At 39.8% G+C, this 14,374-nt stretch overlaps 1 protein-coding gene and 1 long non-coding RNA gene across 3 annotated transcripts in view; one reads left to right on the top strand and one right to left on the bottom strand.

Annotated features, from left to right (window-relative positions):
* Window positions 1-14,374, bottom strand: part of LOC141278714 (uncharacterized) — a 76,908-nt gene that overhangs the window by 46,325 nt on the left and 16,209 nt on the right. The window lies entirely within an intron of this gene.
* DDIT4L (DNA damage inducible transcript 4 like) lies at window positions 1,311-6,030 on the top strand. Of its 2 annotated transcripts, none has more exons than XM_073805568.1 (3): window positions 1,311-1,554; window positions 1,791-1,930; window positions 3,797-6,030. In XM_073805568.1, the coding sequence occupies exons 2-3, from the start codon at window positions 1,840-1,842 to the stop codon at window positions 4,285-4,287; spliced, it is 582 nt and encodes a 193-aa protein (XP_073661669.1). In that variant the 5' UTR covers window positions 1,311-1,554; window positions 1,791-1,839; the 3' UTR covers window positions 4,288-6,030. The 2 variants fall into 2 exon arrangements, with proteins under 2 accessions (XP_073661669.1, XP_004325066.1); XM_004325018.2 differs by having other exon boundaries at window positions 1,311-1,499.

A 14,374-nucleotide genomic window follows, 5' to 3' on the forward strand; every position in this document is an offset into this window, starting at 1 on the left:
TCTGTTGTTGTTTTTCTTACTAAGAGTTTTTAGCCTGGACCGCTGAAACTGCTTCTCAAGGCCCTAACCGACAGATCCTTGTACACAGAATCCTAAAGGATTGGGAGCCAACACCAGAACCTCCTGCTTGTAGAAACTCTTCTCCCTCCAGGCATCCCCTTCCTCTCCTCTGCTGACCCACCACCGTCTTTGGGAAAGCTCACTCTGACCAGATCACCTCTACTGGCACACCAAAGCGGGAACAGGGTGGCTTAGGCACCGTGGATGAACACATAATGTTTGGCTTCTTGCCACACATGGGTTGGGCGAGCCTGTTGACCCTGAGCCGCTCCTCTGTCCCTCTGTGGGCTCAGGTTCAGGACTGCGCATCAAGCTTCACAGGGATTATATTCCTAGCAGGACATAAATCACTGTACTTGTATCTTCATTGCCCCGAGACCCTTCAAGACCGCCCAAGACCAAGTTCCTCCCGCTAACGGGGCTTGCCAGGAACTGCTGCCTTTGCGAATGACAACTGCTCCCAGAGCCCGGGAGGGTGGTGGAAGCAGCTAAAATCCCACTAATGGTTTTGTTTAGTTTCTTGGCAAACTCCCCTTCATTCAAGCTGCCGGCGCTCTGGAGCCAGGTCTAATTAGAAGAGTACCAGGCTCACCCTTTCTCGCGGTGAAAACGCATTAGTCATAGATGATGCAGTACGAAGGGTGCTGGGGGTGCAGTGAAGACCCGAGGCTGGAGAGCCTCGGATGCGGGAAGGCAAGCTAGAGCTGACCGCGTGCGGGAGAGGAGAATACAGAGACGCTGGGACGGGACGCGGAGTAGAGTTGACTCGGTGAGAGGCCAGAACTAAGCGCAGAAATGATGCCCATTGAACATCTACACAGATTTAAGCAAAGTGGTCAGTCTGACAGAGCAAAGCCTCAGGTCACGGTAATAGACAAAAGGCCGAAAGCTTCCCGCTGCCCGGGACAGAAAGTCAACAAGGGCATCAGGAGTGTGAGTGTGTGCGCGCACGCTAGGGGAGGGGTCGCACCAAAGAATCCTGGTTGGTGGCGGAGGGGAGCGGTCAGTTTTGGGCGAGTCGTGCACCCGGAATTGCACTCACGGGGACCCACGGCCCACCCAGGAAACAGCAGGTGGCAACCCTACCGCAAACTTAGCCTAAACTCCCAGCGGCTAGCCTAGGGTTGCTGGAACTATCGGGGTTGGGTTGCAACCGGACCCTGGAGAGGCGGGGCCCGGGGCCGGGGCGGGGCGGCGCAGGTGGGCGGGCCGGGGCAGGGTGAGGAGGCTGGGCCTATAAAACGCCCGCCGCCCCAGAGGCGAGGCAGCTTAGTGGAGCTGGGGCGGGGTGGGCTGGGGGCGAGCGGGGTGCCGATTGCCGCTTGGGTCCGCAGGTCCCTAAGCCCCCGAGGGAGGGGCCTCCTGAAGACGGTGCCTGCCTCGGTTTACCCGCAGCTTTTTGGCCAGCGAGCGCGTCGGCCCCGGCGAACTCCCAGCAAGTGAGCCTGGGTGGGAGGAGCGGGGCCTGGGGGCTCCGGTACTCCGGGCGCAGTGGTGAGCTCCGCGGGGCAAGCCGGCTCCAAGTTTTGCTAACTTTGAATTAGTTTCAGGTTGTGACTGTAGGCGTCTCCGCTCCCGGAGTTTTGTTAACCTGAGTTGCAGAGGCCGGTTCCTCCCCTTTGGAAAAGGAATGCTTCGGCTTGTTCGCTCCGGGGACTCTGGGCATTTTAGGAGCCTCTGCACGTCTTACTTGCTTTTGCAAATCTGTCCTTCTTGCCTCCTTTTTCTAGCGCCCCGGAAAGGCCGTTCCGCCCCGCGAGGGAAACAGAGCCGTTGACCATGGTTGCAACGGGCAGTCTGAGCAGTAAGAACCCGGCTAGCATTTCGGAGTTGCTGGACCGTGGCTTCCACCCGGGGAACCTACTAAATGGTGAGTTTCTCAACCGCCTACCTCTCTTCCCTCCAAAGGTCGCAGCCCCTGGATAGATGGGATTGGCGGGCGTGCAGTGTCGACCCCCTCCTTGAATGTTGGAAGTGCCACAAAATCCATCTGAGAGAGACTCCTTTCCAAACTTTTAGCATCTTCTGTCCATGATGGTGAGAAACAAAAGAAGCAAAAGATAAAACCCCAAGGGCTGCATCCATCTAGTCTGCGGCTAATAGACTCTTTGGGGCTAAAAACTGTACAGGTCCCTACCCTACATGGTTGTGAAGTTATGGTGAATTTTAAGTGTACAATTATGTGTGTTTTAACAAATGTATTCACCTGTGTAACCACTACCATCACCTTCTGCCCCCAAAGTCCCATGTACCCCTTTGCCATCAATTCCCCACTCTACCTCTCCCGTCCCCAGGGAAACATTGATCTGCTTTTTGTCCCTATAGATTACTTTCACCTCTAGGGCTGCATGCAGATGGAGCATGTAATATGTACTCTTTTGTATCTGGTTCCTTTCCCACAGCCTAATGATTTTGAGAGCCACGCTGTTGCTTCTATCAGTATGTGTTCCTTTTTGTTTCTGAGTAGTATTCTATTTGTGGATATACCCATTATTTCATTTTTTAAGGCCAAAAGGAAACTTTAAAACAGCAGTGATGCTGGACATATTGTCATTTGCAGTTTTAAACAGGAGTTTCTAAAGTAACACACTGCTCTGCCACTCAGGAGCTGTGGGCATAGACCAATTGCTTAAGATCTTTGGGCCTTCCTCATTTAGAAGGCAAAGTGGTTGATGATCTAATTTTATAGGCCAAAGCTCTAAAATTCTCTATTTTCAACGCAGATAAAATATGGAGCCTTATAATTTGGAGTGCATTTGTTTCAATTAGTTTAAAAAAAAGCAATGATCTAAGTTTATACGTGATGTGGAGAGAGGAAAATGCAGTAGCCAATGAAGTGCAGTATGCTTAGGGTGGGGAGCCCACAGGGCATCTGCCTGTGCCTGCTTAGTTGACTGTGTGTGGTGAGGCATCCTGCCAAGTGGTAGGATTAATTTGGAACGTAGGTGACCAAATGCAGAGCTATCTCCTTTCCTTTGAGCAAATCTAATTTTGTTTTCCTAGGAGTATTTTGTTTTGTTTGGCTACAAAAAACTACCCAGCCAGTTATAAATATCCATGTGAACCTCAGAGGTCTTCTCTTTGAGCAATTTTTAATCGAAGAGGTTGAAGCTAAAATTGGGATCTACAGGTCATTCCAGTAAAGACTTACAAAGAAAACACAAATTTAATTGATGTTTAATATAACTCATCAAAGTTCATTTTAAGTTCATCACTAAAGGACAATACCAAAAAATCTGTTTTTTACAATAATAAATGAATGTATTCTTAGAGTTAGAAGGTAATAATCCTTAGTCAAGAAAAAATATTAACATTTTTATTCCAGAACTAATGCATAGTCTCTGTAAAAGAAAATAAGAAAACCCCCATAAGCAAATCAGGGAGCAAGAAAGAAAAGAAAATCACTAGTATTCTAAGATAACCATAAATAGATTTGTGATACGTAGTCAGATTGTGTGTGTGTGTACACATATAAATTTTTTAAAAAATGGTTATAGCCTACCCACCTTATTTATCAAAACCTTTATTTCATAGGTGAACTTTCAGTCTCAGGTTAAATGATTTGCTTTATTACCCAGCGAGTTAACAGCAGAGTGAGATCAGCTGACTTCCAAACAAATATTAGAACAAGTAGCTGTAACAGATAGAAGAAATAAACAATGTTGCTATATCCCAGTGTGTTTTTTTCTGCTCCTGGATTTTTTTTTTTTTAATCTTAAACTTCCATTTTCCACAGATTTTGACTACTGGGATTATGTTGTTCCTGAACCCAACCTCAACGAGGTGGTATTTGAGGAGACGACTTGCCAGAGCTTGGTTAAAATGCTGGAGAACTGTCTGTCCAAATCAAAGCACACCAAACTCGGTTGCTCGAAAGTCCTTGTTCCTGAGAAACTGACCCAGAGGATTGCTCAAGACGTCCTGCGGCTTTCCTCCACCGAGCCCTGCGGCCTGCGGGGCTGCGTTATGCACGTGAACTTGGAAATTGAAAATGTATGTAAAAAGCTGGATAGGATTGTGTGTGATTCTAGCGTGGTGCCCACCTTTGAGCTTACCCTGGTGTTTAAGCAGGAGAACTGCTCATGGACGAGCTTCAGGGATTTTTTCTTTAGTCGAGGTCGCTTCTCTTCTGGCCTCAGGCGAACTCTGATCCTGAGCTCAGGATTCCGACTTGTTAAGAAAAAGCTTTACTCCTTGATTGGTACAACAGTCATTGAAGAGTGCTGAAAGGGAAGCACTGGAAAGGGTCCTTTTTATGACTGGGTAATAAAACTTCGCAGCGCTCCATTAAAGTCATTGTAGTTTGCCGTGCCTGCTCTTGGTAGGAAACCCCAAACTGAGTTCATCTTCTATTTCATATTCATGGCCACCCCAACTCAAGGGCTTATCTGGGGACTTTTAAAAAATGACCCACAAGAGAGTACATTGTCTACATTTATCACAGTTTTTACAAAATGGAATGGAATGGAATAAGGAAAAAAAAGAAGCAATCCACTTTAGTTTATTTGACTCCACAAGTTTTCCAGGTAGTCTTGCTACTAGACTGTCTGAACCCACTTTGCCTAGTCTGATTTTCATATGGCTTTTTTTCTGTAAGTTTTCAGAGTGATCCTTTCAATCACAGAATCTTAACTGAATGATGCTTAGCCCATCAAAACTTGCAAAAGCTCATACCACCCATTTCCTGCCCCTACTCACATGTTCTTATACAGGAGGATAGAATTAAGTAGGTGAGCTTAATTAAAACTTAACCCCACGCAAATGTGAGTAAGGAATGTCACAGTAAGAACAGAGTTTTGTACTTCTCTGTCTCTCTGCATCCTCTCCGCTCTTCTGTTTCAAAGAGGTGGCAAAAGCTTGAGCTACCATTTCAGTAACCACAGTATTGTTTTAAATAACTTTATGGTACAATATAAGCTCAGTTTTTCTAGTTCTTAAGTATTGAATTTTACCTTTAAACTAGAAAAATGGAAAATGCTGATTTTTTTGCATGAAGTTGATTACTTTTCCATTGAGTGAATGGTGAATGTGTATAAGGACGGGAAGTGAGTTCCAGTTCCTTTCTCATTCACTTGATAATCTAGCTTCTTTCTGCTTTTACACTTGATCTCAGATGGACCATCTCATCATGTCAGTGTCATCTCATCTTTGGCCTTTCCTGAAAACTAATGTAACTCGCCTTAACCTGAATCTTCAAAGGAGATAGCTGCACACTACCACTTTTAATTATTAAGATGGGTCTATTTACAAAGTCTCCTTTGACCATGGGTATCTGGTTTATAGTACAGACTAGAGAATGAAAGTCATGATCTAGATAACCAGTGCACACACCCAGCTTTCTTCATCCTTGGATACCTGTCCCTAGGGAACAATAAAGGCCTTATTTTTCTCTTGTTTCAACTAGCTAGATCTTTATCTTTTTTTATGTTAATGAGAGAACATAGCCAACATATTATAATGTTCATCCAGGAAGACCTTCACATCCTTGCTGTAGGTCCTGGATAAGGAGCTTGTTCAGGTCTCCTTAGCACCACTTTACATACCTGAGGCCAGGGTTGTAGAGACCATGCCTTCATCCTGGTGTAATTCAAAAGCAGGTGTGATCCTATTCCCATAAATGCCCTAAAATTTCCCTATTCAAATCAGTAAGTGTTCTAGCAAATTGAACTCTTCAAATGCTTGGAAAGATACCACAACACCAATCTTACAGGACTGGGCCAGGATAAGTCGAGCTTGTTTTGCATGTCTATTATTGTCCAGGGCTCTGAAGGTCACTGTAATTCTGTGGGCGAGGAGTCTCTGGCATGGATGTAAAACTGTTGTCCTTTTTCTACTAACAGTTGTCTTTGACTCTCTTGTCTTTTACACTCACAAAATAGTGGTGACTTATAGAGATTCTTAAGTTAATATTCCTGTTAAAGGAAATTAAAGTTTGTCTATTTTTGACAATAAAGCATCATATATTTTTAATTCTCTTGTCCTCTTTGTCTTTTCTGAGTTTATGCAATGATCACCCTAAAATAGATTTGACAATATTTGAGGGAAGGTGACAGAACAATTATTTATCTCCTTTTTGACAAAGGCTATTTGTACCCTTCATTATAATATTCCAATTGTATATTGCATGTGCTTATGTATCAATAAAGAGTCATTTGCTTCATAATTTTTCAAATACAATAATATTTTTCACTGGAAGACAATAATTTGAGTTCCTTTAGCAACTGCCTTTGAAAAAATTACTCATTGTGTAAAGGCTTTTTCTGTAGTTTTCCTAATGGCCAAGTGCAGATATATCAGATTGTAAGATCAGTATACATTTTAATTTTTACCAGAATATTCTATCAGAGCAACATATCTTTATAATTCCACAATCATTCATCAATTTGAATTTTTAACCTTGTCCACCTATCTTTTCTGTCTCCTCAAATTTGTCATTAGCTCAGATTTCTCACACTACCTAACCCACATTTAATAAGACTTATTACGTCTAGGCACTGTTCTAGGTGCTTTACATAAACCATCTCATGTACTCCTCATAACAGTCCCATGCAATGAGACCACTGTCATCTCCAGAGAGAGGTTAAGTAACTTGCCCAAAGTCACTAAGTTATCAGGAGATCCAGAGTATAAAACAGAGCCAGCTCCAGGAGCTGTGCTCACTATGCTTTCTCCAAATGCATGAAGGCAGCACAGACATCTTACCCACATCACCAAAGGACTGTAAAAGTGATGTCAAACATTCGCCCTTAAATTCAAAGAAAAAATTCTTAATGTGATTTCTTTCCAGGTAGAAAAAAAGTAGGCAACTATTGACAGTATTCACCATTCATTGGAGCAGAGCTGTGCTTAGAATTTTTAAAGTTCTCAAATATTTAAAAAATATGCATTTCAATCCTGGCACCTTCACACCTATCTTTTGTAGTTGACCTAGTTACTTTCTCATGTACCTTCAAAAAAAGGTGTGATCTCTCCCTTATCTATTTCAATGGGGAATAAACTGTTAGCTAGAGTGTCTGATGGCCTCCTGAAAGATCAGATGTCTTATTTTCCTCTTATTAATAGAAAGATAGTATAATTTTATGGAAATGGATTCAATATCCTGATTCTATCTTGCCAGTGATGTGATCTATACCCTCATGGAGTCAGCATCATGTCGCACTATTCACAGTTCTCCCACGTGCATACCGGAAGGATGTACAAGTATAAAAATCTTAAGTCTATTGCACTCAGGTCTCAACTACCTATATCGGTTTAAACAAGTGAGAATAAAAACAAAAGTCCAAGGCACATCGGTGGCAGATGAGGAGGGACAGATACACGGTGACAAGCTGGGAGGAGAATCATGCAGATTTTCAGAACCCCGGACTCCTGCCTAGACTCTGCCATTGATTATAGACTCACAATACTCCATTGGGTCCTCCACACCTGCCACAGGCAAGAGATGAGAGAGACTATGAAGGATCTCATGGGAAGCTTGGGGGCTAGTTGTGGAAGTGATGTACATAACTTCTGTCTACATCCCCTGTAGAACTCAGTCACATGGTCGTATTCAATTGTAAGAGGGGCTGGGAAATATGGTAGCACAGTGCGCCCAGAAGTAAATGGGCTTGATGAACTGAAAACACAGTTTCTGCTACACAGGGAGTGACAAGTTATTCTATAAAACAATAGACAGCCCAGACACAGGCCTATACATATGTAAATGGAAAGCTGATTTATAGCAGAGTTGGCACTTTAGAGCAATGAGCAAATAAATGATGGTGAGGACTTCCCTGGTGGTGCAGTGGTTAAGAATTCACCTGCCAATGCAGGGGACATGGGTTCTATCCCTGGTCCAGGAAGATCCCACATACTGCAGAGCAACTAAGCCCATGCGCCACAACTACTGAGTGTGCGGTCTAGAGCACATGAGCCACAACTACTGAGTCCACATGCCACAACTACTGAAGCCCGCATGCCTAGAGTTCGTGCTCCACAGCAAGAGAAGCCACCGCAATGAGAAGCCCATGCACCGCAAAGAAGAGTAGCTCCCGCTCACCACAACTAGAGAAAGCCCGTGCAGCAACGAAGACCCAATGCAGCCAAAAAATAAATAAATAAAAAATAAATAAATGATGGTGTTTTCCAATAATTGGAGCTATAATAATTATCTACATAAAAAAATGAAATTGAATGCATACAATTCCAGATTGATTAAAGAATTAAATGTGAAAGGGAAAGTTTTAGCTGACAATATAATTTTTATGATTTTGAAGTAGAAAAATTTCTTAAGATACAAAGAAATCACTCAAACTTTTTGTCTATCACATAACACTATAAAGAATAAAAATACAACTCATGAACTGAAAGTATCTTCTATACATATAACTGAAAAAGAGTTAGTAACCAGAATATGTTAAGAATTATTTCAAAGCAATTAGAAAAACACAAACTACTCAAAGGAAAAAAAATGGGCAAAAGCTTGAATAGGCACCTACAGAAAAGGAAACCCATATGGTGATAAACATATGAAAAGATGCTCAGTCTATTTATTAACCAGGGAAATCCAAATTAAAAGCACCATGAGAAACCAGTGGATATACATCCACATGGGTTTAAGAAAACGAAGGGGGGGTGTGTTAAAATCTGAAAATTCCAAATCCTGGTGAGGATACAGGAAAAAAAGAATTATTCCAACATGCCGATATGTGTATCTATGCAGCCTGGCATTATTTTGTAAAGTTGAAGATAAGCATATTTTATGAAATTAGACCAGTGTTCTTCAAACTTTTTTGCTTGTTGCACATCTAAGAGAATTTTGTAAAAGTACACCCTCTGCCATATTTTTTAAATTGCCATCCAAAATTTTCAGCCTAAGTTTAAAAAGTTGAAAATAATATCTGTTCAGTATGTGGTGAATATGATCTTTTTAAATGAAATGATTACATCATCTCGTTAAATGTTTCCAATGGAATGTAAATAGCATGGTAATTTAAAACTCACCAACTACTTAGAAAACGCTAAATTAGGTACATCAACAGAATAAAATTTTTCAGTGTTACTTTTTCTTTTTTCCTGTATCTTCTTACAGTCTACTTTTTAAACTGAATTTTACCTTCATATATTTTAGACTTAAAAGTCTTTTATTAATATTTCTTCTCATAGTAAAAACAAGATTGTAAATTTAAATGACAATTTTTTAAATTTCCTGTGATCATGACTTAGTTAATTTTTTAGAGTTAAACTTATAAATAATAGTACACAATAATCAAAGCAACATTAAATATATTTTTGAATTATCTAAATACTAATAAGCAAAAAATAATCTCTGTCAGTGAAATAATTCTTTTTTTTTACCTTGAACTTGGAATTTTTATTGTTTTGGTACTCTTTTATTATAAACATTTTCCTTGTTAGAATGAATGATCATTGTATAATGACCATTTTTGATAACTAAGTAATATTCCATCTAGTTGAGTTACCATAATTAGCCTAATCGTTCCCTATTGTTGGATTTCTAGATATATATATATTACATCTTTCTTATCCATTCATCTGTTGATGGACACTAAGGTTGCTTTCACGTCTTGGCTATTGTAAATAATGCTGCTATGAACACTGGGGTGCATGTACCTTGTATCTTTTTGAATCAATGTTTTTGTTTTGTTTGGATATCTACCCAGAAGTGGAACTACTAGGTCATATGGTAGTTTTAAGTTTTTTGAGAAACTTCCGTACTGTTTTCCACAGTGGATACACCAATTTACATTCCCACCAACGGTGCACGAAGTGGGAACACTTGTTACTGCATCCTCACCACATTCGTTATTTGTGTTCTTTTTGAAGATGGCCATTCTGACGGGTGTGAGGTGGTATCCCATTGTGGTTTTGATTTACAAGTGAAATGATTCTTTTAAAGTCGTGAATTAATTTATAGGTATTGTTTTTGCTAGAATTAGAGGATTAAGCATCATTTCCTATGTTTTGTCTCTATAAATGTAAGCTCTGAGAAAATATATTAGCATCAATAAGTAGATGGGAATACAGAAAATTTGCCTATTACAAAACCAAATTGTAATCAATATTTGAGCTACTTATGCTGAGGTACAGGGCATCAGGACTTCAACATATGGATTTGGGGGGTACACAATTTCACTCGTAATGGCAGACGTTCAAATAATGAGCTTTCTCAACACTATCCTAGAGCAATAGTTCAAACAGTCCTGTTGTTTGGTACCCTAGAGGTTATTATACCCCTGAATAAAGCATTACAGTAAGATGGGCCAATAGTGAAAGGCATGTCCTTCGTGAAGTGAGGGAAAAGGACTGTTACAGGGGAAGTGAGCAAGTTAGACCTGCATTTCAGGTAAGTTCTCAGGGAGATCAATTTTAGGAAGGAGTATACATAGAAGCAAAGGGTTTGGAAATTGGTCCCCCTAAAACTGTGTGCTGCACATACCTCAGGGAAAACGTTTGTTTACCCCTGTACTAATTTCCCAGTTTTAAGACTACTGCCTTGGATTCTTGCACCCATGTGCCAGGAGACTGACAGTTCAGCATCACACTGTTTAGAAGACTGGTATGGAAACAACACAAATGTCCATCAGCTGTAGAATGGATAAATGAATTGTGCTATGGCCATAAATGGAATGCTAAACAACAATGAAAATGAATGGAATCTAAATTATAAAAGACCTGGATGAGTCTTTAGGATACAATACAGAATGCAAAAAGAAGTCATAAAAGAATAAATAAGCTATTTTTTACATTTATGTAATGATTAAAAACAGAAAACTAAAATATTTACAGATACAAATATATGCGGCTTATCTATTTAAAAAATCCAGGGATTTATAAGCACAAATTTCAAGCGAGTGGATACATCTGAAGGGACAAGAAAATAGGTGGAAATAATGAGGCACTCACAAAAAACATCAAAGGTGATAGTAGCGATCATTATCTTTTAAATTTGGAGGTAGGCATGCATATATTGTTGAATCCTGGCTCCTTACGCTTTACATGCATTTCATACATCTCTTTTTGTACTTACTTAATAGTAAATAAAATTTCTTAAAATTTTAAAAGGCTATGGGGCAGTTTAACAATTTAAGCAAAGTTCAAACTATATCTCTACTTAAGAACTTCCTATACTTACAACAAGTAAATATTCACTAAATCAGCTCTAAGAGACAGGAAAATCTGAGGATTTATCTGGGCCATTAATTTTTCCTAATTTGAGCAAACTGCAACAATTATCACAGCCAGCATTCAATTATTCTCACCACAGAGGGCAACCATGGAGTAATTCATGAAAAACCGCATAAAATGCAAAAAACATTACCATTTGGCCATGGGCTACATATTATTAATCTTGCAACACATTTACTTTTGCAGAGAATAATATAAAATGATGTTTATTGCTTGAACACACAACATGTGAAAAATTATGACAGAGCATGCCAAAGAATGCAGACTATTTGAAAGAGGCTGCTGAGGAACCTGACCATCTGGATAAGTAAGTTTTGATCTTATTTCCAGAACTGATAACTAGGTCAAGTTATTTACGTAATAATATTAGTTAATGATTTGCAAATATTAAAAAAGTCTTTAATCCACTCAAATCATGCTGAAGGAAATGCAAAGGCACACAGATCAAATCTCAAATCAAAACCCAAATTATAGCTCAAGTTTGACTTTGCTGGGAAAGAATGAAGGAAGTTTTTTCAACCTTTTTCAGGGCTAAAATCCAGACTAAAACCATTTGGAGGGAGTTAAAACACCATTTTGCAATGTTCTATCAGCAACAGCATAAACAACTGTTACTGTGTTTCAGAGAATTCTCTAGGCAGCTACCACATAAATCAAATAGAACTTGCTATAATAGGCACTGTGGAGTGTGAAGGAAGTAATAGCAGCAGCAATACAGACAAGTTGTAAAATGAAGTGAAGAACTCTAAAGGGTCTAAGATTTACCCTACTTTAGAGGTAACATACTAGCCTGCCACAGTTTCATGGATACTTGTAGAAGACCCCTGGGATAAAGACAAAGGATTTTATCATATTAGCCTGCCACAGTTTCATGGATACTCGTAGAAGAGCCCTGGGATAAAGACAAAGGATTTTATCATATTAGCCTGCCACAGTTTCATGGATACTCGTAGAAAACCCCTGGGATAAAGACAAAGAATTTTATCATACTAGCCTGCCACAGTTTCATGGATACTTGTAGAAAACCCCTGGGATAAAGACAAAGAATTTTATCATACTAGCCGGCCACAGTTTCATGGATACTTGTAGAAGCCTTCTGGGAAAGAGACAAAGGATTTTATTACTCAAGAAGCATGAGCATCAGCATGTTTGCATCAGTCCCCTCATCCCTGCCAAGGCCCATAGGAGCAATGGTGTTGGACCCAATGGATGCCTATGGGTTGTGTTACAGGCGTGGAACCCTGAGCTTAGGGAACCCCAGTCTTTTATAATGGGTATGCCTGCCCTTTGCTCCAGAGGAATATACTACCTATCTTCCACTGTTGATCACTATACAAACATCCTTGAAAAGACAGTTCAGACCAAAGGGCAATCACTGCCTCACTTGTAAGAGATGCAGAGACATGAGCAACTCACAGAGAATTGCCTCCCAACAGCCAGTGTTAAGACCTGAGCCTGCCATTTGTTGTTAAAAATCAAGCACGATAAACAAATGACTTTCCTTCCCTGATTACAACATATGTACCCAATGACAGAGCCTCAAAATATTAAGTGCAAATTCATAAAATTAGAAAGTTGAGCGATTTATAATCATAGTGAATGATGTTATTATACTTCTCTCAATAATTGAGAGATCAATCCAAAAGAGAATTAAAGAAGTGAAAGATTGAATGACACCATACATACTGTATTTAGTAACCATGCATAGAACTATAAACCCCCAACTTATAAATACATATTACTTCAAAATCTACAGTAAACATATCCCTAAATTTATCACATTTTATAACACATAGAAAACATTAAATTAACAAAGACTATTCTAAATAAATAATAAAAACGTGGAAACAACCACAAAACTTCCATATATTTGGAAATTTAAGTACAAATATAATTCATAGGTCAAAATAATTTTTAAAACTTAAAATTTAATGATAAGGAAATTGTTACATAGTAAAACATCTAGGATGCAGTTAAGACAGTATATAAAAAGAAATGTATAGCCTTAAATATTTATATGAGGAAAGGAAAAAAAATGAAAAAACATTTTTGGAAATGAATGAGATCTTAAAAAGCTATACAGGAGCATCTCAAATGAATTATTGATCAAAAAACTAAAGACAAATTAAATAAGCTTGAAAACTGTTAAAACCTAGTACCCAGTTACTTTATAATTCTCTGTATTTTTCACTGTGCTTGAATATTTTATATTCTTAAAAGAATCAGTATTTGTGAGAGGATTTACTCAAGGGATAGTGTTGCACATAGAATGTGGCAGCAGCAGAAGTTCTGAAATCATCCCGAGCAACTTTAAGGCAGACTTGCATGTTTATCTTTGTCAATATTCAGTAACTATTTATAAAACAGATTAGGAAAAGGTCAGTATGGCCCAAGGCACAGGCCTGTGGGACGTCACACGAAGAAGTACAGTTTCTACATAATTGAGCTAGTTCATCTTTATAAGCAATGAGGTACTATTATAATGTAGAATTCGGGGGAAATCAACCAGAAAACATTGTATATAATGAATGGTTTAGGAGTGATGAAGAGGCAGGAGGCAAGAGATCAGTGAAGAACCAATTGAAATACCTACATGGGAGGGGAGAAGAGTCTAAACTAGATAAGAAACAACTTATGTACATTAAATATAGTAATAATGATGATGATAATTAGCTCAAGAGCCATTACCAAGAAAAATGAACAGGTTTTGGTGGCTGAGATAAGGAAGAAGAAAAGAAGGGCATCAGTAAACTTCGGATATTCAGGGGTTTCTGCTGCTTGTTTAATGCAGAAGTTCACCCAGGAAGGGGAATGAGAGAACTTAAAGAAGCTTCCATGAGATAAGATGACCACACATCTTACATCTGGCATCATTTCTGCTTTAATAACTGCTTTAGGTGGAGTTCCCTGGAATAGATTCTGAGATGGAGACCTGCAAGCAGGAAGTTGACGCCCTTTGATTAACGCCCCCTGGCAGAGAGAAGGAAGTAAAACTGACTGAGCAAAGGAGATGGTTGAACCGTTGATGCAGTCTCACAAAAAGGCCTCACCTGACCTGTCAGGGAGCTCCAGAGTTAGGATGCCCTTCAGAGTCATTTCCCCGGAGGCAACAGGGTTTGCCTGTATC

The sequence above is a fragment of the Tursiops truncatus genome, chromosome 5 (genome assembly GCF_011762595.2).
Source record: "Tursiops truncatus isolate mTurTru1 chromosome 5, mTurTru1.mat.Y, whole genome shotgun sequence".
Classification (NCBI taxonomy): Eukaryota; Metazoa; Chordata; class Mammalia; order Artiodactyla; family Delphinidae; genus Tursiops; species Tursiops truncatus.

Bases quoted from the DNA above. Each gene is read 5' to 3' on its own strand.
- DDIT4L (XM_073805568.1), top strand. From the start codon at position 1,840: ATGGTTGCAACGGGCAGTCTGAGCAGTAAGAACCCGGCTAGCATTTCG. The intron at 1,931-3,796 runs GTGAGTTTCTCA...CATTTTCCACAG, and splicing joins CCCGGGGAACCTACTAAATG to ATTTTGACTACTGGGATTAT.